This window comes from Oryctolagus cuniculus, chromosome 2 (genome assembly GCF_051225735.1).
Source record: "Oryctolagus cuniculus isolate XC-2025 breed Fujian yellow rabbit chromosome 2, ASM5122573v1, whole genome shotgun sequence".
Classification (NCBI taxonomy): domain Eukaryota; kingdom Metazoa; phylum Chordata; class Mammalia; order Lagomorpha; family Leporidae; genus Oryctolagus; species Oryctolagus cuniculus.
Window position 1 is genome coordinate 164,515,493 of NC_142868.1, and position 26,411 is coordinate 164,541,903.

Here is a 26,411-nt window from a genome sequence, read left to right on the forward strand (position 1 = left end):
GAAAGCTTGATTCTGATCGTGGTACTTAATTCACACTTTGAAGTGTCATAAAGAAATGTTTCCCATTTGAAATAAGAGTTTGAATCTTGAGGTTTTTTTTCATTTCCTGTCTCTTTTGGCTATTTTTTCTGATGGTGTAATTACATTAAAGGTGATCCCTGCCCTTTCTTGAATTAAGCTCTTTTGTACAGATAAAGGGAAGTAGACCGTTGTGTTAAAGTAGAAGAACCAGTTTTGCATTTATCTGGCTCTTCTAGGCAAAAGCTCCTTTTATTCTTCAATGAATCCAAATAATTACTCCGCTTCCACACATCTCTTTAATGCTCCAGTCTACACTCTTCTCCTAATTCTGCTGTGGGCGCTTCTCATTTACCAGCGGGACCTTTTGAATACTTTAGTATTTTTGTGTTTTTCCTCCAGTTTGGAGCCTTAATTTCTGAACTTTGAGAATTTGAGTTAAAATCACTTTGTTGGCCGTGAAGCTGAACATCAGTGCTGCTACTTGGTTGACAGGAAATATTCACTGGGGGTGTCTTCCCAGGGCCAGGTCCACACATCTGCAAAGTTTACCATAAGAGAAGTAAAATGAATATTTCAGTCCCTCCTGCAGTCCATTTGAATCCTATGTGTGATTTCATTTTAATTCCCTTAGCAGACAAGCAGGGGAGCAAGATGGGTGTGATACTCTGTGTGTGTGTGTCGGGGAGGTGGGGCTCTGTCTCTAACAGGAAACTGTGGTGAGCCTGAGAGGGTAAGATACTAAGCTCACAAGCCTGTCTTTTTTCTGTAGAACCTGTTGCTTCTCTGATAGTTGATGTGAAGAACAATTTTTTATGGCTAGGGAAACCAAACAAAGAATCTATCGCTGCTCCTTTTTACGTTCTCGTTCAGTTGATCTTAAGTCTGATTGGATTTGATTGGATTTGGAAGCAGAGTAAGTCCATCAGCCCTATAGAGATGGACAGAAGAAGGCAGTGAAACACAGAGAAGCCACAGTGGGTGAAAGACTTCCTGTCTGTCAGCACTTAATCTTTGCTCCTCTGTTTAATACTCCCATCCTGAAAATACGGAATATCCTCTCTCCCCGCTCTGTGATGCAGGCTATGGCCAAGTCCACAGTTACCGTGCCTTCTGTCATCCTTAAATGTTTGACAAAACCTGTCAACCCTGGACAGTTATAGGAATTGTGAATCCCGCTTCTAGGAGCAGATGGAACCTTGTGGAAGTGGTTGAGGTTGGATTTAATTGAGCAGACACTGAGGCGGACTTACCCTGTCCTAGGCGCTGGTGAAAACACAAGCAGTTGCCTCCCAATGTGGGGAGCTGTGGGTTAGAAGCCAAGTGAGCACTCGGGAACTGAGAGCATATGCATGACAGAAATAAAGAGGAAACAGAAGATAAAGTGCCCAGGCACCGGGTTGAGTATAAAAGGAGGCTCTGGAGGCCAGTTCTGCTTTACTCTGGAACACCCCAAATGCTGTGTGTTATGAAGCATCAGGTTAAGCTGTACTCGCAACACTGGCATCTCATATCAGAGTACTAGCTTAAGTCCTGGCTGCTCTACTTCCCAGCCAGCTTCCTGCTAATGTGCCTAGAGGCAGTGGATGCTGGCCCTAGTACTTGGGCCCCTGTCACCCACATGGGAGACCTGGATAGAGTGCCTGGCTCCTTGCTTTGGCCTGGATCAACCCTGGCATTTTTGGCCTTTTGAGGAGGGAACTAGCAGATAGATTTCTCCCTCTCTGTACTCTGCCTTTCAAATAAATACATAAATAAATCAATTTTTAAGTGTGCTGTAGTGTTAAGGCTGGGGTTAGGCTTTTTATGCAGGTGACACAGCGTGAGGTCTAACTTAGAGGCAGGTCACATATTATTTTTGTGCAAATAAAAGCAAAAAACCAGCTAAGAGGTAATGTTAGGCTAATTTTACTGGCTAGTTGTGTGAAGCAATCGCTATTCATGTAGCCAAGGTCGGACCAGCCATCCTTCCTTGCTAAAAAGACCAAAACAGTGGAAGGAAATACAAAATTGGCAATAGAGGGGTAGACAAATAGAGCAGTGGTTAAGCTCCTGCTTCGGATGCTCATATTCTGTGTCAAGAGTGCCTAGTTCACGCCCCTGATACTCTAATTCTAATCCAGCCTCCTGCTCCTGCTGGAAGGCAACAGATGATGGGTCAAGTAGTTAGGTCCCTGCAGCCCACATGGGACACCTGGGTTGAGCTCCTGGCTCCTGGCTTCAGCCTGCCGTGGGCCTGGTTGCTGCAGGTATTTGGGAAATGAACTAATGGATAGATCTTTCTCTGGTTCTCTGCCTTTGAACTAAAATAAAAATAAGTAAAAATATTTGGGGGGAGGGCAGGGAACTGGCAATAAATGTTTAAGTGCACGTTCTGGTAGAATGTCTTAAAAAGAAAAAAATGCTTGTGTCCAGCATCTTGTTGCATCAAGTTAAGCTACCACTTGCAAGCCCAGCATTCCATATGAGAGTACCGCTTCCCATCTAGATCCCTGTTAATGCACTTGGGAAAGCAGCAGAAATGGCCCAACTATGTGGTTCCCTGACACCCATGTGGGAGACCTGGATGGAGTTCCTGGCTCCTGGCTTCAGCTTGACCCAGTCCTGGCTCTTGTAGCCATTTGGGGAATGAACCAGCAAATAAAAGATTCCCCACCCCCGTCTCTTTTTCTGTGTCTCTTTCTCTCTGATGCTCTGCCTCTCAAATAAATAAATAAAAGAGTACATCTTTAAAAAAGAAACAAGTATTTATAGAAAATATTTTTACTGATACTGTTCCATTAAAATTTGTGACTAAGGACCAGCTTTGCCACATAGTGGGTTAAGCTGCTGTCTCTCCTTCTCTCTGTGTAACTCTGTCTTTCAAATGAATACAATTAATTCTTTAAAAAAGAAAATAAGATTTGTGACTAAATATAATTTTAAAGAATTATTTCCATCTTTAAAAAGTATAACCATATAAGACAGTGCTTGATGCATTAAGAATTTTACTTTCTTTTCATGTTTCTTAAAAGAACAAAATTGTGAAACGCAATTGTGCAAAATGTTCAAGCTGTCCAGAAATGGAACATTACTTGATAAGTTCCATTTGGTGACCTAAGATACTGGCCTGTGTCCATTGTTGTTTATTTTATGCCCAGAAAATATAATTTCAGAATGGAAAATCAAGAACAAAAGCATGAAATTATGCTGATGTTGTAGGTTATAAATGGATTGCTGGTCAGTGTGCTTTTTTTCTGGAGTGAGTCATGATGTTAAAGAAAATATTCACTCTTGTCACTCATTGATGGCCAGATTGACCCCTTCTTTTTGAGGACTTGTGTGAGCGGGGAAAGAGAAGACCCTGCGTCTCTGTGAAGATCCCAGGGCTGAGGGAGGTGGAGGTGGAGCTGAAGATGGGCCAAGGTCCCTGCCGATTCCTCAGTTTTCTGGAGTCTGACAGTGGCCCAAGGGTGCTCCTGTGGCTGGGAGCAGCAGCATCTGGTTTATCCTAGGGTTCCAAGGAAAGATTATTTTCTATATATGTCTTGATGTGAAAAGGATTGGGAAGCACTGAGCTTTTAAAAAGAAATTTAAAAAAAGAACTAACTAAACCTTGTTAAATCTTACCTTTTGGCAATATATTCTTTTCTGGATATAAGCCCAGAAAAGTCATTTTTAATTAAAATGCTACTTTTGAAGATGAATTAATCCCTTCCTTATAAACATCTAAAAGCTTTTATTTGGTGTGTGTTACTGAGGGAGCGTTTGCTGGGTGTTGAAGACAGCTGTTCGCTGCCGGCTGCCAGAGCACGGGCTGTCGTGCACCGGGCGATGCCTGCTGCTCTTTTCCGATGCTCTGCACCCTGCTTGCAGGGAGGGCCATGTGCAGCTTAGAGGTCTGGTGGTCGATGTTTCCCCAGCGTCTTGTTACTGCTGAAGATTAAACTAGGGAAAGTCATGAAAAGGGGGCAAGCTGTGTGTGTGTGTGTGTTTGTGTGTGTGTGTGTTACTTCCCACAGTGTATGTGTGTGTGCCAGTTGAGTACCTACATAGGTGCATCTGTGGGGCAAGTGTTACGCCCATCCTACTGATGAGGGAAAGAGAGTGTGAAAGGGTTATGAGATTTCACTAAAGTTAGGCGAGGTAAATGGAATGCAAACCTCAGAGTGATGTGGGAGTGTGTGCAGAAGAGAGGAATAAGTCCATTTTCAGCAGTGTTGACTGTATGTGTTAACATGCTTCCTTCCTCAAGAGGTTCCTCTGGTCAATTGTGATCTTCCCTACCTTCCTATAGATCATATTAAGTATTCCAAGAACTGAAATTCATTCAGATTTTGAAGAGCAGAGTTCTGTCAGTTGTTACTCCTTGCACCTGTTCTGTTTGGAATTACATCTGCTCCCTCAGATCCGAGCAGAAACTTGATGAATCAGAAAAGGAACAGTATCACTCTGTCTCAGACAAAGGACTCTTTTACCATTTGATGGGGGAAAATTGAAGTTCATAAAGTGAAAGGAGATATAGGATCCTCCTGGATAGATTAATCTAGCGCTTTTCAAAGTTCATTTTTCTTCTCCAAACACACGCTTTCCATCCTCTTGGAACCATCCCCCTTTAGTGTTTGTGACTGAAGATCATTCTGAACGCACTTTAAAAACCCAACGAAACAGAGCATCACGGTGTGTGCTCACAGCCGGGCTCGTGTGATTTCTAGAATCCCCCTGAAACATCTGATGGTATGTGGTCTCATTACATTGTGGGATTTGTGTGGTGGTTCCCCATCCAGTGAAAATAGTATTCTTTGCTGCTGTGTGTTTTTAGCATATGCCAATCCATTAGACAAAAAGTAATACCTCATTGTTTTTATTGCGGTACCATCTTTGAGATGGCAGAGAATATGGACTTGTCCCGTAGCCCTGGGATTTATTTAGAGCACCTGGTGTATTTCAGTTGCTGAGGACTCAGTTGGCCACTTAAAAGCACTGCCATTGAGTATAGCCAGACAATTGGCAAGCACCCGAGAGACCTGAGGTAACATCTGCCTCTGGGCCTAAAGAAAAATTAAATACAAAAGCACGTTTCCTAGTTTAAGCCGCATTTTTTCTGCACTGTGTGTCTCCAGCCCTTCCCGTCCTCCCACAGCAGGCGTCTCAACCTCAGCACCGTGGACTCTTTGTCACAGGCAGTGGTAGTGTGTTTGATAGCATCTCCCCTCTGGTCATACATGCACCCCGCCCTTGGGACAACCCCAGATATCTCCAGACATTTCTACATGTTCCCTGAGGGACCAAATTGCCCCTGGTTGAAAACCTTTTGTTCAGTAGTACCTAAAGAGTGCCTATGGGTTTTCTCCATCATCCTTTGGGACTGGGTCTGGATACAGCTCATTTAGTTAGTAATGGTTATGAAAGAAATCATTCTTCTTGTCATCATTCTCTAAAATATAGTATAGCGACTGCTTAAAAGGTTTTATATTAGGTATTATAGGAAACCCAGATGATTTAAGTTATATTTCATAATGTTTTATGTACTATATGAAGAAGTGGAAGAGAAGAGCTCATAGGCTCCAAACACAAAAGAACAAGGAGTAGAAAAGCTGATTACCTGATCTGATCTGTTTATGCTGTGTAGATGTATTGACATATTGCACTGTACCCCATAAAGTGTACAAGTATTGCATGTGAATCGAACATTTAAAATAAATACATAAATGAAAAAAAAAAATACTGACCCAGACACAAGTTGTGGTTCAGTAGAATACACTGAGCTACGCGTAGGAACAAATGAATAGGCGGGCAACAATCAGACTGGAAATCAAAAAGGAATCATCTCTGTGTCTCTCTGCTCCACCCTCTCTCCCTGTGTCTTCTGGGAAAATGCCATGAATATACATATAAGCCAGCTCACTTTAAAAATCCCAGGTTCTTGGGGCCGGCACTGTGACACAGCAGATTAAAGCCCTGGCCTGCAGTGCCCAGCATCCCATATGGATGCCAGTTCTAGTCCCAGCTGCTCCTCTTCCAATCCAGCTCTCTGCTGTGGCCTGGGAAAAGTAGAAGATGGCTCAAGTCCTTGGGCTCCTGCACCCACATGGGAGACCTGGAGGAAGCTCCTGGCTCCTGGCTTCAGATCAGCACAGGTCTGGCCATTGTGGCCAATTGGGGAGTGAACCAGCAGATGGAGGACCTCTCTGTCTCTGCCTCTCCTCTCTCTGTTTAACTCTGACTTTCAAATAAATAAAATAAATCTTTAAAAAAATATCCTAGGTTCTTACAGTTTACTTCACGTCCCTGTCCAAACCTGCCTCTTATCCACTTGCATAATGTTCATTGCATAATGTAGAGTTGAAACTTAATCCTCAGGGAGCATAATAAAATTTTAGGTTCCATTTACACAGAGGAGCTTTGGAATGTAATGCATTAGTAGAATTTTCTCCCTGCTTCTCCTTGAAACACTGATGCGCTGCTGGGCACAGTTGCTGTCTGTGTCATCAAGCCTCTCCTGGAGGCAGTGCAGGGACCTTTCTGGAGAAGTCTTCTAAGAACTGAGGTTGTGCTGAAAATTGTAACCCAGGACATCAAAGCTGAGTTCGAATTGAACATAAATGTTTCTTCAGATTCCCAGATACAAACTTCAAATAGGAAGCTAGTAGATAAATCTAGATGTAGGTGCTAAAATATACATGGAGGTAGTAATTATATGACTTTTATTTTTTTAGAAAAGTCTCTTAAATATTCTATGTGCTTCTATATAAATGCCTAGGAAGCATATAGTAAATTTGACTTGACTCTCAAAAAATGTTATGACATGAAAAGTAAGACTTTTTTTTTTTTTTTTTTTGCCAGGCAGTTAGGCAGTGAGAGAGAGAGACAGAGAGGCCTTCCTTCCGTTGGTTCATTCCCCTAATGGCCTAAACGGCCAGGACTGCGCCGATCCAAAGCCAGGAGCCAGGTACTTCCTCCCAGTCTCCCATGCGGGTGCAGGGCCCAAGGACTTGGGCCATCCTCCACTGCCCTCCTGGGTCACAGCAGAGAGCTGGACTGGAAGAGGAACAACCAGGACTAGAACCCCGGGGGGGCCGACGCCGCAGGTGGAGGATTAGCCTAGTGAGCCATGGTGCCTGCCGAAAAGTAAGACTTTTAAAAACATGTCCTTCAGACTGTTTTTAGAAATTATCTAATAGGAGCCAGTGTTGTGGTGTAGCCGTTGAAGTTGCTGCCTATTATCCTGGCATTCCATATGGATGCCAATTCGTGTCCCAGCTGTTCCACTTCCGATCTAGCTCCTTGATAATGGCCTGGGAAAAGCATCAGAGGATGGCCCAAGCTATGCATGTGGGAGACCCAGATGAAGTTCTTTGCTTTGGCCTGGCTCAGCCCTGGCTGTTACGGCCATCTGGGGAAGGAACCAGCAGGTGAAAGAACTCTCTCTAGCTTGCACTTGCTCGCCCGCTCTCTCTCGCTCTCTCTCTCCATAATTCTAACATTCAAATAAATAAATAAAATCTTTAAAAAAAATAAGATTTTCTAATAGTATGCATTTATTTGTCTTTTGAAGAAAAGGATAACTGCATAAAGTCTTTGTGTTTTGAATGAACATATGTTCAGAAAAAAATAAGCAAATCAAATCTTTCTTGAATTTCTCTTGTTACTGTCGATAATAAGTACTTTCTTTGCCTTGTTTTCACAGCAGGTGAATAGATTGGCAGTTGAGGTAAGACTTTGTACTTACAGGGGTAGATGTTGTGGCACGGTAGGTTAAGCTGCCACTTGAGATGTCCTGACTGCTCTGCTTCTGATCCAGCCCACTGCTAATGCCCTGGGAGGCAGTGACCTGGATGGAGTTCCTGGTTCCTGGCTTTGGCCTGCCACAGCCCAAACTGTTGCAGGCTTTTGGGTAGTGAATGAGAAGATGGGATATCTCTCTCTCTCTGTCTCTCTCAATCTGCCTTTCCTTCTTTTTTTTCTTTTTTCTTTAAATGTTTATTTATTTGAAAATCAGAGCTACAGAGAAGGAGAGGCAGAGAGAAAGAGAGAGATCTTATATCCACTGGATCACTTCCCAAATGGCCACAAAGACCAGGGTTGGGCGAGGCCAAAGCCAGGAGCCAGGAACTTCATCTGAGTTTTTTTTTTTTTTTTTTTTTTTTTGTTTGTTTGTTTGTTTGTTTGTTTTATAGGCAGAGTGGACAGTGAGAGGAAGAGAGACAGGGGACAGAGAGAAAGGTCTTCCTTTGCTGTTGGTTCACCCTCCAATGGCCACCGCGGCCAGCGCACCACGCTGATTCGATGGCAGGAGCCAGGTGCTTCCTCCTGGTCTCCCATGTGGGTGCAGGGCCCAAGGACTTGGGCCATCCTCCACTGCACTCCCTGGCCACAGCAGAGAGCTGGCCTGGAAGAGGGGCAACCGGGACTAGAACCCGGTGTGCCAGCGCCGCATGCAGAGGATTAACCTATTAAGCCGCGGCGCCGGCCTTCATCTGAGTCTTCTATATGATTGCAGGGGCGTAAGGACTAGGGTCATCTGCTGCTGCTTTCCCAGGTGTACTAGCAAGGAGCTGGACAGGAAGTGGAACATCCAGGACTCAAACTGGTACCCAATATGGGATGCTGGAGCTGTAGGCAGTGGCTTTACCTGCCCTGCCACAGTGCCAACCCCTCAATCTGCCTTTCACATAAATAAATGTTAAAAAAAAAAAGAATTTGTACTTTCAGATTTTTGCCTTTTTTTTTTTTATCAAATGAGGGTAAACTATTGTCTTCCTGTATCTTCTATTTTTCCTTTTCCTTCTTTTCTTTTCTTTTATTTTCTAAGATTTATTTGAAAGTCAGAGTTACACAGAGAGAGAGGGAGGTCTTCCATCTGCTGGTTCACACCCCAGTTGGCCGCAATGGCCAGAGCTACGTGGATCCGGAGCCAGGATCCAGGAGCTTCTTCCCAGTCTCCCACATGGGTGCAGGGGCCCAAGGACTTGGGCCATCTTCTACTGCTTTCCCAGGCCATAGCAGAGAGCTGAATCAGAAGTGGAGCAGCCAGAACTCAAACCGGTGCCCCTATGGGATGCCAGCACTGCAGGTAGCAGCTTTACCTGCTGCACCACAGCACCAGCCCCCTAACATTTATTTGCTTTATGAATGGGACCTGCTTAATAGGCTTAAATTAGTGACACTCTGTAGCAGTTGTTAGGTATATACAGAAACCAGAGCCACATTCATATTGAATAGGTAATCCTCTATTTTCAGAAGAGTCTTAGCCATTTTTCTGTTTGGGATACATCGTTATTCTCCCTAGAGTGAAATTTCTGGTGAGGGGAAATATTTTTCAGTAATTTCTTGAGAATCCTATTTCTAAAAGGGAGGTTCTAAAATTGTTTGGAGTAATTTATAGAATTGTGACTTTGAAGAGTTTACAGGTACCTGAAAATTCCATCACCTTTTGTAATCTTCAAAGTGATCAGTATAATTAATATTTTACATAGGCTTGACTTTTCTTTTTCCTGTTTCACTACTTAAGCTTTTAAAAATTCTTTATTTCTTGTAGATAGTAAAAAAAGGTTTTACATATAAGTGTAAATCCATTTGTGGCAGTTAGACTTTATGCCTTTCCTTTCTTCTTATACATCTTACAGGATTTATAGCAATTTTCTTTTTTGTTTTTAAGATTTATTTATTTGAAAGGCAAAGTTACAGAAAGAGAGAAAGAATCTTCCATCTACTGGTCTACTCCCCAAATGGTCGTAGTGACCAGAGCTGGGCCAGACTGAAGCCAGGAGCCAAGAGCCTCTTCCTGGTCTCCCACATGGGTGCTAATGCTGTTTTCTTGGCACATTAGCAGGTAGGTGGATCAAAAGTGGAGCAGCCTGGACTTCAACCAGCGCTCATGTGGGATGCTAGCTCTACAGGCCATGGCTAAAATCATTGCCAGCTCCAGCAATTTTCCTTTCTAACATATTTCTGAAATACAGTTTCAGCCTCCTGCTTTATCATTTTTTTAAATGTTAAACATTTAGTTGTCCAATTACATAAACTGTTCTTATGCAGAAAAGCAGTATTCATTGTTCAGTTTGAGGGAAAACAGTCATTAGTTTTGATTTGCAGGTGTGTGTTTAGAGAACAGAAACATAGGATAGTGATTTATATTGAAATTCATGGTTGAGGCCGGCGCCGCGGCTCACTAGGCTAATCCTCCGCCTAGCGGCGCCGGCACACCAGGTTCTAGTCCCGGTCGGGGCGCCGGATTCTGTCCCGGTTGCCCCTCTTCCAGGCCAGCTCTCTGCTATGGCCAGGGAGTACAGTGGAGGATGGCCCAGGTGCTTGGGCCCTGCACCCCATGGGAGACCAGGAAAAGCACCTGGCTCCTGGCTCCTGCCATCAGATCAGCGCGGTGCGCCGGCCGCAGCGCGCCGGCCGCGGCGGCCATTGGAGGGTGAACCAACAGCAAAGGAAGACCTTTCTCTCTGTCTCTCTCTCTCACTGTCCACTCTGCCTGTCAAAAAATAAATAAAATAAAAAAATAAATAAATAAAAATAAAAAAAAGAAATTCATGGTTGAACATACAAACTTGTATGTACGTGTGTATACATTTATGATTAAGATACTTGAAATTCGAGTCTCTGTCCTTCAAAGGAAGCTCTTGAGCATGAATTGGACGTGTAATATAATCTGTGCCTCCCACACAAGAGGTGTGAGCTACTAGATTTCTGAAGAAAATCGATCCCAGTACTCTTTTGTCATAATCCCTAAACAGTGAGGGCTCTTCCTATGTATCCCACCCTCTCCTCAAGACCTCTGCAGCTTAATTAAAGAAGGAGGACCCTGATGTTCTGTTAGGTGTGTCTGCAATCATTGATTTGTCTGTTCTGGTTAAATGTGTAATTTATTTTGTGGTATTTTTAAAGTGTATTGATTGTATTTATTTGAAAAGCAGAATGACAGGGGGAGGAAGGGAAGGAGAGAGTGAGTGATACCTTCCTTTTGCTGATTCACTCCCCAAATGCCTGCAACACCCAGGGCTGGCTGGGAGTCAGGAACTATCCAGACATCCCAGGTGGGTGGCAGAGACCATGTACTTAAGCCATCACCTGTTGCCACCCAGGATACACGTTAGCAGGTAGCTGGATTGGAAGTTGAGGCTGGACTTGAACCCAAGCACTCTGGTAGGGTATAGGGGTATCCCCAGTGGCAGCGTAACCTGCTGTGCCACAGTGCCCGCCCCTTTGATTTAGTTTGTTAATTTTTCTTGTCTTAGTTTTTCCTCCTTGATTCTTCTTCTCCCTCCTGAAGGAGAGCACAGGAGTGCAGATGCACAATTACCATCTGTCCACTTCAGAAGTTAAATCATAGCTATCACTGCATTGGCCACAACAAGTTTGGTCATTAAAATTCATGTAGAGAAGGTGCAGGTGGCCTGGTTGTGTTAGAAGTTGAACTGGGAGTGGTGGTAAAGTCCTAAAAACATATACAATATAAGGTTAAAAAAATAAAGCAGAAATAACAGCAAAAAGTTTGCTTCAGAGTTTGTGTTCAAATGAATATTTTTTTGGCATTTTGGTATAGGTTGAAGGATTGACAGCATTTTTCATTGTATGTCTGTCTGTCTTGGTTGAACTATCAGAGGTCCAGTAGTTACGTGGAGTGTTAATCAGCACATATTCCTCGAGGAGGGCAGTCACAGTCTACACATCCTTGTCACTCAGAGTGTTGTGCTGTACCACTGTGGCATTGGACATGACCTAGCATTGGTGAGAAATGCAGAATCCTGGGCCACCCCAGCCTTCTTGAATCAGAATCTGTGTTTTCACAGGACTGCATCTAAACTCCTTTGCTTATTAAAGTTGAACACATACTAACCCAAATGAGCCTTTTTCAGGATGCTCTGCTGGGGTGCCAAACTAGTAGCTAAGTGGTTGGACTGACTGACCTTATCATTCAGTAATCCATTAGGCCTGTGTTCACGTGACCAATGGGGAGGTTCATGTGATGCTAAATATCCTGTGTATTGGTATAAAATACTGTTGGTAACCTTGTAGCTAGTAGTGTAAATCATATATTGTGGGGCCTCCGCTGTAGTGTAGCGGGTAAAGCTTCTGCCTCCAGTGCCGGCATCCCATATGAGCACTAGTTCAAGTCCTGGCTGCTCCATTTCTGATCCAGCTTTCTGTTATGGCCTGGAAAAGCAGTAGAAGATGGCCCAAGTTCTTAGGCCCCTGCACCTACATGGAAGACCTGGAAGAAACTCCTGGCTCCTGGCTGCTAGCTTCGGATCCTCACAGCTCTGGCTATTGTGGCCAGTTGGGAAGTAAACCAGCAGATGGAAGACCTCTCTGTCTCTGCCTCTCCTTCTCTTCTGTGTTACTCTGACTTTCAAATAAATAAATAAATAAATATTTCTTAAAAAAAGAAAAACATATAATGTGTTGTGTTCCTAAATTCTTTAATTTACTGAGAACATACTGAACTCACGGAGCAATAAGAGTGGCACCTTGCTTGTGTGTTGTCTCTGAAACACCAGTCCTAAGCATGTAGTAACCCTAACCCTAGGTTTTTTCATTGATTAGTGGTTTTTTTTGTTGTTGTTGTTGTTTTTGTTTTTTGTTTTTGTTTTTGTTTGTTTTTTTTTTTTTTTTTTTGACAGGCAGAGTGGATAGTGAGAGAGAGAGACAGAGAGAAAGGTCTTCCTTTTGTCGTTGGTTCACCCTCCAATGGCCACCACAGCCGGCGCGCTGCGGCTGGCACACCGCACTAATCCGAAGGCAGGAGCCAGGTGCTTCTCCTGGTCTCCCATGGGGTGCAGGGCCCAAGTACTTGGGCCATCCTCCACTGCACTCCCGGGCCACAGCAGAGAGCTGGCCTGGAAGAGGGGCAACCGGGACAGAATCCGGCGCCCCGACCGGGGCTAGAACCCAGTGTGCCGGTGCCACTAGGCGGAGGATTAGCCTGTTGAGCCGCAGCGCCAGGCTCATTGATTAGTTTTTCTGTGATTTTTCCATCTGCTGGTTCACCCTCAGAATGGCTGCAAAGGTCAGGGGTAGGCAGATAACAGCCAGATGCCTGGAACTCCATCTGGGTCTCCCACATTGGTGGCAGCAGCCCAAGCACTTGGACCATCTTCAGCTGCTTTCCCAGGAACATTAGCAGGGAGCTGGGTCAGAAGTAGAGCAGCTGGGACTCCAGCTGGTGTTCATGTGCTCAGCGTTTCAGGCAGTGGTTTAACTCCAAGTGCCCTAAGGCTGCCCACCTATTATTTCCTTTTTTTAAAAATTTCTTTGAGTGGTGGGCATTGTGGCTCAACAGGTTGAACTGCCTTTTGGGACACCCACATCCCATGTTTGAGTGCCGGTTCAAGTCCTAGATCCTCCACTCCCAGTTGAGCTTATTGCTAATGTTCCTGGGTGGCAGCTGATGGTATCTCAAGTGTTTGGGTTTCTGCCACCCATGTGGAGTTCATGATTCCTGGCTTCAGCCTGACCTAGTCCCAGCTGTTGTGGGCATATGAATGAAATCTTTCTGTCGCTGTCTCTTTCTTAAAGATTTATTTCTTTATTTATTTTGAAAGTCAGAATTACAGAGAATGAGGGAAACACAGAGCTCTTCCATCTGTGGTTCACTCTCCAGATGGCCACAACGACGAGCACTGGGCCAGGCCAAAGCTGAGAATTTCATCCTGGTCTCCCATGTAGGTGGCAGAGGCCATCTTCTGCTACTTTTCACAGGTCATTAGCAGGTGACTGGATTGAAAGTAGAGCTAGAACTCAAAAACAGTGCTAAAATGGTATGCTGGTGTCACAGGCTGCAGCTTTACCCACTATGCCACAATGCCAGCCCTTCATATGACTTATTCTTTAACCATTAATTACTTTTAAAGGTTTAAACATATTTGTATAGAGGTGTGATTGTTAGTTTTTCTTACAATATTAACTTTGTGGTCAAAGAACATAATTTATAATGATATTCCCTCTTTGAGATTTGTTTAGAACAGTTTTTATGGGATGGTAATATTTGTAAGTTGTGTTCTTGAAAAACTATGTAGTATTACTTAAATTTAATAATTTCTCATATGCTTGACTTATAAATTTATAAGCAGCATGTTGAAGTTTCCTATATGTGAATTTGTCTACTTCTTCATTAGTTCTGTGAACTTTAGTGTAGTGGCTTAAATGCTACTCTGGAAGTACTTAAAATCTTCATGATTTTTGTCCTTTTTTTGGAGACTCATTCATTTTATCATTAATTTCCTTTTTTATCCTTACTAATGGCTTTTCTTTAACCATGTTTTTGCCTAATACATTGTTTTAGTTTCAATTCTTTCTTATGAACAGCATGTATCTGATTTTATTTCTATATACAGTTTGATAATCACTGATTTTAAATAAGCTTTTTACTTTAGGATAGCTCTATATATACTAAAAATTTGCAAAAATAGTTCAGAACGTTTCCATGTACCCCTTACACTGTCTTTCTTCTTATTCCCATCATACATTACTATGGGATCATTTGTCACAACTGAGGAAGTAATTATTACATTACTATTAACTAAATTCCACATATTTTATTCAGATTTCACTAGTTCTCACCTAGTGTTCTTTCTCTGCCCATGTTCTCAACCAGGTTACCACATTACATTAGTTGTCATTTCTCTTTATGCTTCTCTGATCTGACAGTTTCTCATCCCTTCTTGTTTTTGATGATTGTAAAGTTGTGTTTTTTTTTTTTTTTTTTTTTTTTTTTTTTGACAGAGTGGATAGTGAGAGAGAGAGACAGAGAGAAAGGTCTTCCTTTTTGCCGTTGGTTCACCCTCCAATGGCCGCTGGGGTCAGCGCGCTGTGGCCGGCGTGCCGCGCTGATCCGATGGCAGGAGCCAGGTGCTTCTCCTGGTCTCCCATGGGGTGCAGGGCCCAAGCACTTGGGCCATCCTCCACTGTACTTCCCTGGCCACAGCAGAGAGCTGGCCTGGAAGAGGGGCAACCGGGACAGAATCCGGCGCCCCGACCGGGACTAGAACCCGGTGTGCCGGCGCCGCAGGGAGGATTAGCCTAGTGAGCTGTGGCGCTGGCCTATTGTAAAGTTTTAAGGACTGGTGGTCACATATTTTGGAGACAGTGTCTTCATTTGGGCTTATCTGATTTTTTTTTTTAATGGCTAGGCAAGCATACGGATTTTGGGGAGGAAGACCAGGTTTCTCCATGTAGAATCCCTCTCCTCACTGCTCTTTCAACACCCTAACCTTTGGAAATAAGTTGCTAAGTGCAATCCACACTCAAGGGATAGAAAGAGGAATGTTAAGCTGCATATCATGGAAAGGGGAGTATCGTTAATTGTTTGGAACTCTTCTGTGTGGGATATTTGTCTCTTCTCCATTTATCCGTATTTTCAGTCAATCATTTATTTATATCACCATGGAAATATAGTTTTTTTTTATTTTGTACATTGGAGTATAATCTAATATTATGTTATTAATTTTATTGTTGAAATTGTTCCAGTCTTGGCCATTGGGAGCTCTTTCAGTTTGGCGCCTTATGTCCCTTGAACGTACCCCTCTCTATTTGGTATGTTTGTTGTTTCTTTTTTTCTGGTACTACCATGTGTTCTAGACTTACCTTATATATTCCTTTTCCCAGATCTAGTCATTTCTCCAAGGAGCCCTGGTCCCTTTTATTGGAAGATAATGTTAGAAACCAAAATCAAGGCACCTGGTGTGCTCATTGATACTGGGTTGTCATTGTTTCTAGGCCCTGTTAGTGGACAGAGCTAGGAAACATGTATACATATACTAAACCACTTATGCATATGTATCTATAATTATTTCTGTATTGATCCATTTGCCTCTACATAAAAATGTGATAGCTTTGGCTCTAATCCAGTGCTACCTGGTTAATGCTAGCTTTTCCTTTTGATTCTCTGTAATTTCCCTCTCCAACAATGAGAAACCTAGTTCCTATCATCTCTTAGCCATTTATTTATTCCTTCACTCCCAAGATACTTATTTAGATGTTTCAAAATTATTAGCCCATTCTACTGGAAGGCAAAAACATCCTTACCAAAATAGTGCAGTGTTTAAGTACAGTTCTTTTGTGTTTAATCTTTCAGTTTCTAGTCGAAACACCATTTTCCAAAGTTATTTGTAGTACAGCTAAATTGTTTTTCCACAGTTGGATTCTTTTGTCACCCTACCTTTTGGTTGATTTTTGGTTTTAACGTGCATACATTAAAGTTCACTGAGTGCTGAGGTCTGTGTGTTTTGACAAATGTATATAGCATCATGTGTCCGCCATTCCAGTGTCTTACAGATTAGTTCCATAGCCTAAAATATTTCTCGTGTTCTCCCTACTCAGATGCTCGCTTCTGCCCAAGCCTCTGGCAACCATTGATCTGTTTTTCCATCCTATGGTTTTTTTCCTTTTCCAGAATGTCACACAAATGGAATCCTACAGTATGTATAGCCTTTTCATTCTGGATTCTTTTATATAGGAAAATGCATTTAATAGTAATCCATATTTGTTTCTTTTGGATTTTTTTATTTTTATTGCTGAATACTATTTTGTGACTGGATGTACATGAGGGGTCTTCAAAAAGTTCATAGAAAATGCACATGACGGGGGCTGGCACTGTGGCGTGGTGGGTGAAGCCGCTGCCTGCAGTGCCTTCATCCCATATGGGTGCCAATTCGAGTACCAGCTGCTCCACTTCTGATCCAGCTCTCTGCTATGGCCTTGGATAGCAGTAGAAGATGGCCCAAATCCTTGGACCCCTGCACCCACGTGGGAGACCCAGAGGAAGCTCCTGACTCCTGACTTCGGATCGGCACAGCTCCAGCTGTTTGGGCCATCTAGGGAGTGAACCAGCGGATGAAAGACACCTCTCTGTCTCACTCTCTCTCTCAGCCTGTCCTTCTCTCTCTGCATAGCTCTGACTTTCAAATAAAAAAATAAATCTTAAAAACAAAAAAAGAAAAAATGCACATGATGGAAAACTGTGCATGTATTTAAAAATTTTTTGTACTATATAAACTTAGATTTTAATTCCATTTTCTACAAACTTTTTGAAGTACCCTTGTAGAGTTGTGTAAAAATGTTTGATTCTTTTAACCTCTCTACCACTTTTTCCTTTTGCAAGTAATATATCCTGTATCTATCTTGGAAGAGATTACTTTTGAAATTTTGAAGATACTGTCTTTAACTTTCCTCTCCAGAAACTGAGGACCTTGCAGTACTGTAATTCTAAATTTCCTTTTCACTATTGTCCATATTATTGTTATCTGCCGGGCCCACCTTATTTTTTTAATCAGTCATTAGTTTTTATTATTTTGCACCCAGTATTTATGTTTGCCAACATATTTAACTAATTTCTCAGTTTAGTATTTCTTGCATCCCAATCCTTCTTATTTCAATTTCCATCTTATTCAAGTACATCCTCTAGTAAACTTTTCAGCCAACATCTTTGTATAATAAATTCTATTTTTAAGATTTATTTATTTATTTGAAAGGCAGAGTTACTGAGTCGGGGAGGGGAGGGAACATCTTCCATCTGCTGGTTCATTCCCCAAATGGCTGGAATGACCAGAGCTGTGCTGATACGAAGCCAGGAGCCAGGAGCCTTCTCTGGGTCTTGCACTTGGGTGCAGGGGCCCATGGACCTGGCCACCTTCTGCTGCTTTCCCAGGCATATTAGCAGGGAGCTGAATGGGAAGTGGAGCAGCCATGACTCAAACCAGTGCCCATATAGGATGCCAGCATCACAGGTAGAGGCCCAACCCATTGTGCCACAACCTCTGGCCCCATAATAAATTCTTTTAGTCTTTGCAAGTCTGAAAATGCTTTACTCTTACCCCTAAGTGATAAGTTCATGATATAGATTTCTGAGTTGACGCTTGTCCCCCAGTACTTTGAAAATATTGCACTGTCTGTGCTATCTGTTGTCATAATGAGATAGCTATCATCAGTTTGATTGTCATTCCTTTGTAAATTATCTACTTTTGGTGGCTTTTAAGATCTTCTCTTTGTTACTGATGATGATCCTAGGTGTTCATAACTTTCATTATACCCAGAACTTACATCTTGACTCTGAACTTGCATCTTTGTTCATCTCCAGAAAATTCTTTTCCACTCTCTCTTCAGATATGGCCACCAAACACTTCTCTCCGTTTTCTCCTACTGGAACTTTTGTTACATCTGTTCATGCCTCTGAAGTTCTATCTCATACGCATCATTTCTCTATGTCTCTAGGCTCTTGTTATTTCTTCAAATATATTTTCCAGTTTGCTAATTCCGTTTGCAGTTTCCGTGTAGTGACACAGTAAAATAAGTATTTCACTGTGCTGTGAACTTTTCTCCCGCAGTGAAGGGATTTCTTTCAAGCCAAGATTTTTTTTTCTACAAATCTACCTCTTATTTCCTCATGACAATTCTGAGTTTTCTTGTGGCTTTTATTTCTTCCCTATGGTCTTTGACTATTTTATTTCAGTCTTTTTCAAGTTGTTGGTTTCCTATAGTTCCTAGCACTTTTGCCTGTTGCAGTGGCTGGTGCCTTTCCTAAGGATTGTAATTGTTTTCAGCTCAACTTCAGGGATAGTTGTTTTTCCTGGCAGTCCCTTTAGCACTGCTTGGTAGATGTGGTTAGTTCTTTGGGGTAGTTTTGTGTTTAACCTTTTAGAGCCTTCTCTACAGAGTTTATAGGTCAAGACCCAATATTACATTAGTTTCTTGTTCTGAAGAACTCACTTTCCACCTCTGGCTCTAAGGGTAACTAGATTCCTTACCTTATCTGCTGGCCAGTAGATGGGTTTTTTTGGAGAATGGAACAGTTCGAATGATTGCAAGCTTTGTGTGGGGCTCTCAACGGAGGCTCTAACACCCCTATTGGCCATTCTGCCTCGTCTGTCACTGCTCTGCCTCCGACCTCCTTTTTTATATCTGGCACTTGGAGACATTTTTCTCGCCTTTGAGCTTTGTACAGTCATGCATCACTTAACGATGGGGACACACACTGCCGGCTGCTGTCTCTGCTACCTTGTGCCACTCCACCAGCTCTGTCCTGCCTAGTGCTATCTGGCTGACTGATAGAACTTTAAACAAGTGGCGGGTCTTTCAGTTGTGGACTCAGAATGAGAAAACAGGCCTGAGGAGACCTCACTTACGTACGGCTAAGGTCCATGCCTTGTTCACCACTTAAATTCCCAGTGTCTGACACTGACTCTGGTGCCCCAGGGGCTCCTGCATCCCATGTGAGAAATCACAGTCACATGTACAGTTAGGAACCAGAACCACTGAACCTTAATTCTCTGGGGAAGCCCTTTCTAGGGCACTTAGAGGAGCAGACTGTCTTTCTCCAAGTCGTGCAGGGTAGGGGTAAGCATGCTGTGTGTGTCGCGGTAGCCAGAGCCTCTGCAGAGGCCCTTCCCAGGGATAGTAGTTTCAGACAGCTGACTTTGTTCAAGTGCAGTATTTGGGCCTCGGTCAGAAAAATACCAACAGGGTCCTCACTGCTGACTCCAAGCAGGTGTTAGTTTTGCTTCTAAATGGGACAGAATTAGGCTTCATGCATTTAACACATGGCCTTCAGGCACCGAGCTGAATGTTTAGAGTATGGATCTTTATCATGGTCTGAAACCTCCTACTAAATCTTTTCACATCAAGTTTAGTTTGGGAAAAGGGCATTAGTTCTGTGTTTTCAGCTATAGAATCAAAGAGAACTTTGAAAATGGCTGGAGCTAAATGGAAACCATTGAAAAGTAGATGATTTTCTTTCTTCTTTTTCCATGTTGACTCATCGTGAAGAGGGTTTGCTTTAGGGATGCGCGCAGAGAGCGTGGCAGTGTAAATGCAGTGAGACACAGAAGGCACCTTCTGAACTGGATCTGTGTGTGCCCCTAACAAAGTAGACAAGGGCATTGCTGCTTAGGTGTGGAATCCCTGGAGAGGACAGAGAGAAGGGCCAAGCTGTTTTCTGCAGGTATAGCTTTAACTGTGTGGTAAATATTGGCTCTGAGGATTTCACAATGTCGATCAGACTTCAGCAGCCCCTTTGAGTCTAAAATGACTTGCAGTTGGGTGGTGTTTCTTGTACTGGGCTGTGAACACTGACACTGATTTCACAGAATTCTCCTGCAAAATGTTCTGGCTCGCTTACTCCTTTTCAAAGAGTTCTTGCTGGTACAGGCCCTCTGCTGATTTTCTTTTGTTGTCTTACCATGGTCAACAGCTCAGGAATGGAATTAAAAGGGGGAACTCAGTTTCCAAAAATAGAAGTTTAAGAGGTTGACTGCTCAGTAGAGAGAAGTCAGAATAACCCGCATTGTATTCTTTTGGCATACAGATTTTCAGTTCCCTTCGTTGGGGCCCTGTGTATAGAAAATGAAAACAGGCACAAAATGTTCCTCTGTGTAAAATGATATTGAAGTCTGTACCATCTTCCCTTTAGTACTCCTTTTTTGGAGAGAATTTCCTGTAAGGTAGGTTCATCTTGGGTATCATCCAGTAATTGAAATAACAAGAAGCTGCCATAATAAAATGTGTATCAGTGACCCTAAGTGTACTTACCATTTTAAAAGTAAAAACATAGAAAGGAAATCTGTATTTTATTACAGTTACTTCATTCCTATTTGATATGCACAGTTCGTAATCTTGCATTGTTTTTATTGCTTCATTCATAACACTTCATTGGCAAACTATATTATTTTGTGGATAGAGGATGTTAGATTGGGTTTTTGATCCAGGAAGACTTTGACTTTACATTCTCTCCCTCTATTTTCTAGGTATTCAGCCTATGGCAAGTCATTTAAACTCTGAGCTAAAGCTTACTGATTTGCTAACTGGTGATAACATATAATTTGTAAGGTATAAGGAGTAGAGATTTTATATGTACAAATCACCAGTATAGTGGCTGATATGATATAATTTTAATAAATTATAAACATTTATTATAATCATTATTATTTTAAAATACTTCTGTGAAAGTTATATAATATGAAGGGAGTTAAAAATAAATGGACAGTTACTCCATGGATATTTTGATCCCATGATCATCTATTGGAAAAGAAGTACTATCTCCCCGACAGAGAGAGTTTCTGTGTTCTATGCTGATTTCAGTATGTAACTGCTCTTATTATCTAGATTTGTAGTTTCTATTGAACAGTTTGTTCATATACCAGTTGTTCACAGTAGCTTTTTAATATGTTTTACCACATAGAGGAGACTAATTCCCATTATTATTTTTCTTTTTCCATACCCTATTAACTTTTAGTAAGCTTGTCTTTTCCCCCATACACCATTTTTCTTTTTCATTGGGATCCCATTAAATGAATACATTAGCTTATTAACTATATATACTGTCTTTGTTATGCTGGTATCCTATTTAAGGATATGATCTGCCTCTTCATATGTTTGTTTCCTTTTATGCTTCTCAATAACATTACATTAAAAATTTATATATTTATTTATTTGAAAGACATGGAGGCCGGCACCGCGGCTCACTAGGCTAATCCTCCGCCTTGCGGCGCCGGCACACCGGGTTCTAGTCCCGGTCGGGGCGCTGGATTCTGTCCCGGTTGCCCCTCTTCCAGGCCAGCTCTCTGCTGTGGCCATGGAGTGCAGTGGAGGATGGCCCAAGTGCTTGGGCCCTGCACCCCATGGGAGACCAGGAGAAGCACCTGGCTCCTGCCATCGGATCAGCGCAGTGCGCCGGCCACAGCGCACCGGCCGCGGCGGCCATTGGAGGGTGAACCAACGGCAAAGGAAGACCTTTGTCTCTGTCTCTCTCTCTCACTGTCCACTCTGTCTGTCAAAAAAAAAAAAAAAAAAAAAAAGAGAGAGAAATTTGCTGATTCTCTCAGCAAATGTCCACAACAGCCAGGAATGGGCCACACCAGTTCTAGAAAACTGAAACTCCATTCAAGTTTCCCGTGTGGGTGACAGTGACCCAGCTTGTTAAGCCATCAGCTCCTGCTTCTCAAGGTGCATATTAGCAGGAAGCTAGAATCAGGAGCAGAGCCAGGACGCAAACCCAGGTGCTTTGACATGGAATGCAGGTATCTCAAGTGGTGTCTTAACCTGCACACCAAATGCCCAATAACATTACATTTTAGTTTTCTTCATGTAGAATGTTTATTTCTCCTTGTATATTTTTATTGCTGTTATTAGTGGGTACTTTTTATGTTATATCTCTGACTTGTGCTGCTTTTACTTTTGAAAATGATTGAGGGGCCGGCGCTAAGGCATCGCAGATAAAAGCTGCCGCCTGCAGCACCAGCATCCCATATGGGCGCCAGTGCAAGTCCCAGCTGCTCCACTTTTGATCCAGCTGTCTGCTATGGCCTTCCGGGTCTCCTACATGGGCGCAGGGGCCCAAGCACTTGCACCATCTTCTGCTGCTTTCCTAGGCACATTAGCAGGGAGCTGGATTGGAAACTGAGCAGCCAGGTCTCAAATCAGCATCCATATGGGATGTGGGCTTTACCCACTACGCCACAATGCTGACCCCTCTATTTTCTTTCTAATAATACTTTGTCATCACTTACATATGCACTTACATGTATTTGCTCATTGACTCCTCAGCATAATCCTAGAAACTGAATTCTCTTTTATAATGAGGAAACGAGGCTCTGAGAAGATAACTTGCCCAAGGTTACCTAGCTAGAAAGTGCCAGAGTCAGGGTTCCAGAGCCTGTATTCTTATACCTTATGGTACCCTGGAAGCTCTAATTTTTAACATAATTTGTAAAGATCCTTTCTAATTTGTTTGTTATTGATTGTCTTGGATTTTCCCAAAAAATATTGCATGTTGTAAGTATTATAGTGATGTCAGTACAGACAGTACATTTCTAAAATTCATAGAAAGAATAAATAGTATGCAAATAGACAAAAAATTATTTGGATTGTGTTTTATCTACAGAGCAATTTCAGCGATAATTGACATTATTAAAGTGTAATTTTTATAAAGGGTAAAATCTTTAGTCTCAGGCAAGTATCAAATGAGCAGGTGTTAAATTTTATTTAACTAATAAATTTTTGAAGGAACTAGAAATTGTGATCAATTCAAAAACCATTTGAAAAATTACGATATTTGCAGGTAATTGAACAGGAATGTTAGGAGAAGATTGCTGAGTTAGATATTTTTAGCAGATCATAACTCTTTGGGCCTATCTGTTCTACTCGATAGAAATTATTTGCATTTCTACCCCACAGAAACCTACAAGTTCACAAGTAACTTCACTAAGTCTGGGATCATTAATCAGTAGTGAGCAATGAGATGCACTACATGCACTTCTGCAGACTGAGTATTGGCAAGCCATGGCTGACACGTCAAATTCTGTCCAACTCCTGTTTTGTAAATAAAATGTTATTCAAACACAGGCATGCCTTTGTTTATTAGTTCCTTTCTTTTTAAGGTTTTTATTTATTTCACTTTATTTGTGAGGCAAGAGGTAGATAGAGATCTCCCACCCATTGGTTCACTCCCCCAAGTGCTCATAACAGACAGGCCAACTCAGGCTGAAGCCAATTGTTTGGAACTCAACCCAGGTCACCCAAATGGGTAGCAGGGACTCAAGTACTTGAGTCGTCATCTACTGCCTCTCAGGGTGCCCGTTAGTAGGAAGCTGGATTGAAAGCAAAGTAGCTGGGACTCAAACCAGGCACTCTGATATGGGATGTGAGTATTTCCAAGTGGAGGTGGAGGCATAAGTACTATCCACACACCTGTGCCCACTTACATATTTTCTATGGATGCTTTTACTCTACAGTAGTAAAGTTGTGACACAGGCTATATGATGCATAAAGCCTATTATGTTGACTCTCAGTCCCTTTATGGAAAAGATTGCCAGCTGAGACAAGTCTTGGTTGATGAGTCTTATTTTGTTAGTTCTCTTCCAAAATATTTCATGGTGTTTGATCTTACTAAAAATGATACTGTCTTTAAATTTCAGACTCTTAAGTGTTCATTGTTGCTATGTAGGGAATATAGTTAACTTTTGTATATTAACCTGGTCTCCTTTGACCTTGCTTTACTACATAGATAATTATGTAATCTATGAATAAAGACCATCTTGTTTTTTTCCAGTTGGTATGTGTTTTATTTCTTTCCTTTGTCTTACTGCATTGTTTTGGACCTCCAATATAATGTTGAATACTAATAGAATTAACATTCTTACTTTTTCTTAATTAGGGGAGAAACCACTCAGTCCTTCGTCAATACATGTGACATTAACTATAGAGTTTTCCCTAAATGTAAACTAGCTGATCATCTTGAGACTAACCCTAGAGAAGGTGGTCTCCCCCTCAAGCAACCTCATCTCTCTCCATCCTCTTGAAGCAGGTTCTGAGTCATGTCTTACAGAGGGAGGAAGATTGTCCTTTCTGTTCATACTTTATTGAAAATTTTTGTCATGAATAGTTGTTAAATTTCATCAGCTACTTTTTCTACATCTATTGAGACAATCATTTTTTATTGTTGATATGGTGAATTACATTGATTTTTGTTTGCAAATGTTAAGCTAATGTCACATTGCTGGGAACCATCTTACTTAATCTCTTATTAATAAATTAAATAAAATCTCATATACATGTTCATTTTGTAGTTGTCTGAGAGTAATGATTTTACCTTTAAGAAAATTATACTTTAACAATGTCATTCTCCTCCAAATTGCTCTGAAGATTCAATACATTCTCAGTTAAAATGAATGTATTCTTTTGTTTTTTTTACCTGTTATCCTCTTTATTAATTACCAGATTAGCTCTGCTAATATTACAGGCTTTTGAGTCTAGAAAAAAAATATTTTGAAAAGCAAAGACAATAATTGTAGAGATTGCCATATCAAAATCTAAAACGCGTTGTAAAGCTGTATTAATATTATCATTCTGCATTAATAAAAAAAAAAAAAAGCCTGGCACTAAGTCATTAGCATCAGAGGACAAAATGATGAAACTAGAAACAGACCTTGGGTATATGCAAAAGTCAATATGTTATAAAAATATCATTAAAAACCAGTGGAAGGCCGGCACCGCAGCTCACTAGGCTAATCCTCCGCCTTGCGGCACCGGCACACCGGGTTCTAGTCCCGGTCGGGGCGCTGGATTCTGTCCCGGTTGCCCCTCTTCCAGGCCAGCTCTCTGCTGTGGCCCGGGAGTGCCGTGGAGGATGGCCCAAGTCCTTGGGCCCTGCACCCCATGGGAGACCAGGAGAAGTACCTGGCTCCTGCCATCGGATCAGTGCGGTGCGCCGGCCGCAGCGCGCCGGCCGCAGCAGCCATTGGAGGGTGAACCAACGCAAAGGAAGACCTTTCTCTCTCTCTCTCTCACTCACTGTCCACTCTGCCTGTCAAAAATTAAAAAAAAAAAAAACAAAAAAAAAACAAAAAAAAAAAACAAAAAACAAACAGTGGAGACAAATCTACTGAGCCTGTCCCTCTGTAGAGTAATCCTAGCAGCATACAGTCATGTCCCTTGGGAGTGATCTTGAGGTCTTGAGGTGCCTTTGCTTAGAGACTGGTCCTCAAATCCTGTGGGTTACTCCTGTCCTCTGAGTCAAGGGGTTCAGGGACAGCAACAGATTCCACCCTCAAAAAAGACTTTCCAGGATTGCTGTTTTCCTCTCTTTCTCCACTCTGGAATTGAACTGAATGGTCTTCTACTCTCTGCAAAGTGAGACCCAAGGACCCAGAGTAGAGGAAGAAGTTGCTCCTTTGGAGAGAGATGATCCAGCCTAAGAATAGTCTGAGGATGACTAGACTGAATTCCTCATGCAGATAGAGGGTTTTTTTTTTCCCAAAGAAACCTTTTTTTTAAGAAATAAAAACTTCACACATTTCATAAATACAACTTTAGGAACATAGTGATTCTTCCCACCATACCTACACTCCCACCCCCTTCCTCCGCTCTCTTCTATTCCTGGTCTTATTTTTTACTAAGATCTATTTTCAATTAACAAATTGTGTGTATATATATATATATATATATATATATAAACTATTCCTCAATAGTCGAGACAAGGGCTGTTCAAAGTCATTGCATCTCAAAGTTAATTTCACTTTTTTTTTAGAAACATAATTAACTTTAAATAAGAACACAAGAATGATACATCTTTTGCGAGCTCTTAGACATAACTATAACTTATGAGACATAAGAACATCCTCATCTTAATACACTAAAACGAGGGGCCGGCACCATGGCGCAGTAGATTAATCCTCCACCTGTGGCGCCAGCATCCCATATGGGCGCTGGTTCTGGTCCTGGCTGCTCCACTCCTGATCCAGCTCTCTGCCATGGCCTGGGAAAGCAGTAGAAGATGGCCCAGGTCCTTGGGCCCCTGCACCCACATGGGAGACCAGGAAGAAGCTCCTGGCTCCTGGCTTCGGATCAGCACAGCTCCAGACATTGCAGCCATTGGGGGAGTGAACCAACAGAAGGAAGATCCTCTCCCTCTC

At 42.2% G+C, this 26,411-nt stretch overlaps 1 protein-coding gene across 1 annotated transcript in view; it reads left to right on the forward strand.

Moving 5' to 3' along the window:
- The window catches only part of THADA (THADA armadillo repeat containing), a 233,154-nt gene extending 209,813 nt beyond the window's left edge, over positions 1 to 23,341 (forward strand). Inside the window, exon 30 of the mRNA XM_070069195.2 lies at positions 23,176 to 23,341. Within this exon, the coding sequence (XP_069925296.2) occupies positions 23,176 to 23,238 (63 nt within the window). The 3' untranslated portion in view covers positions 23,239 to 23,341. The remainder of the gene's footprint in view (positions 1 to 23,175) is intronic.
- Positions 23,342 to 26,411: the final 3,070 nt, after the last annotated feature.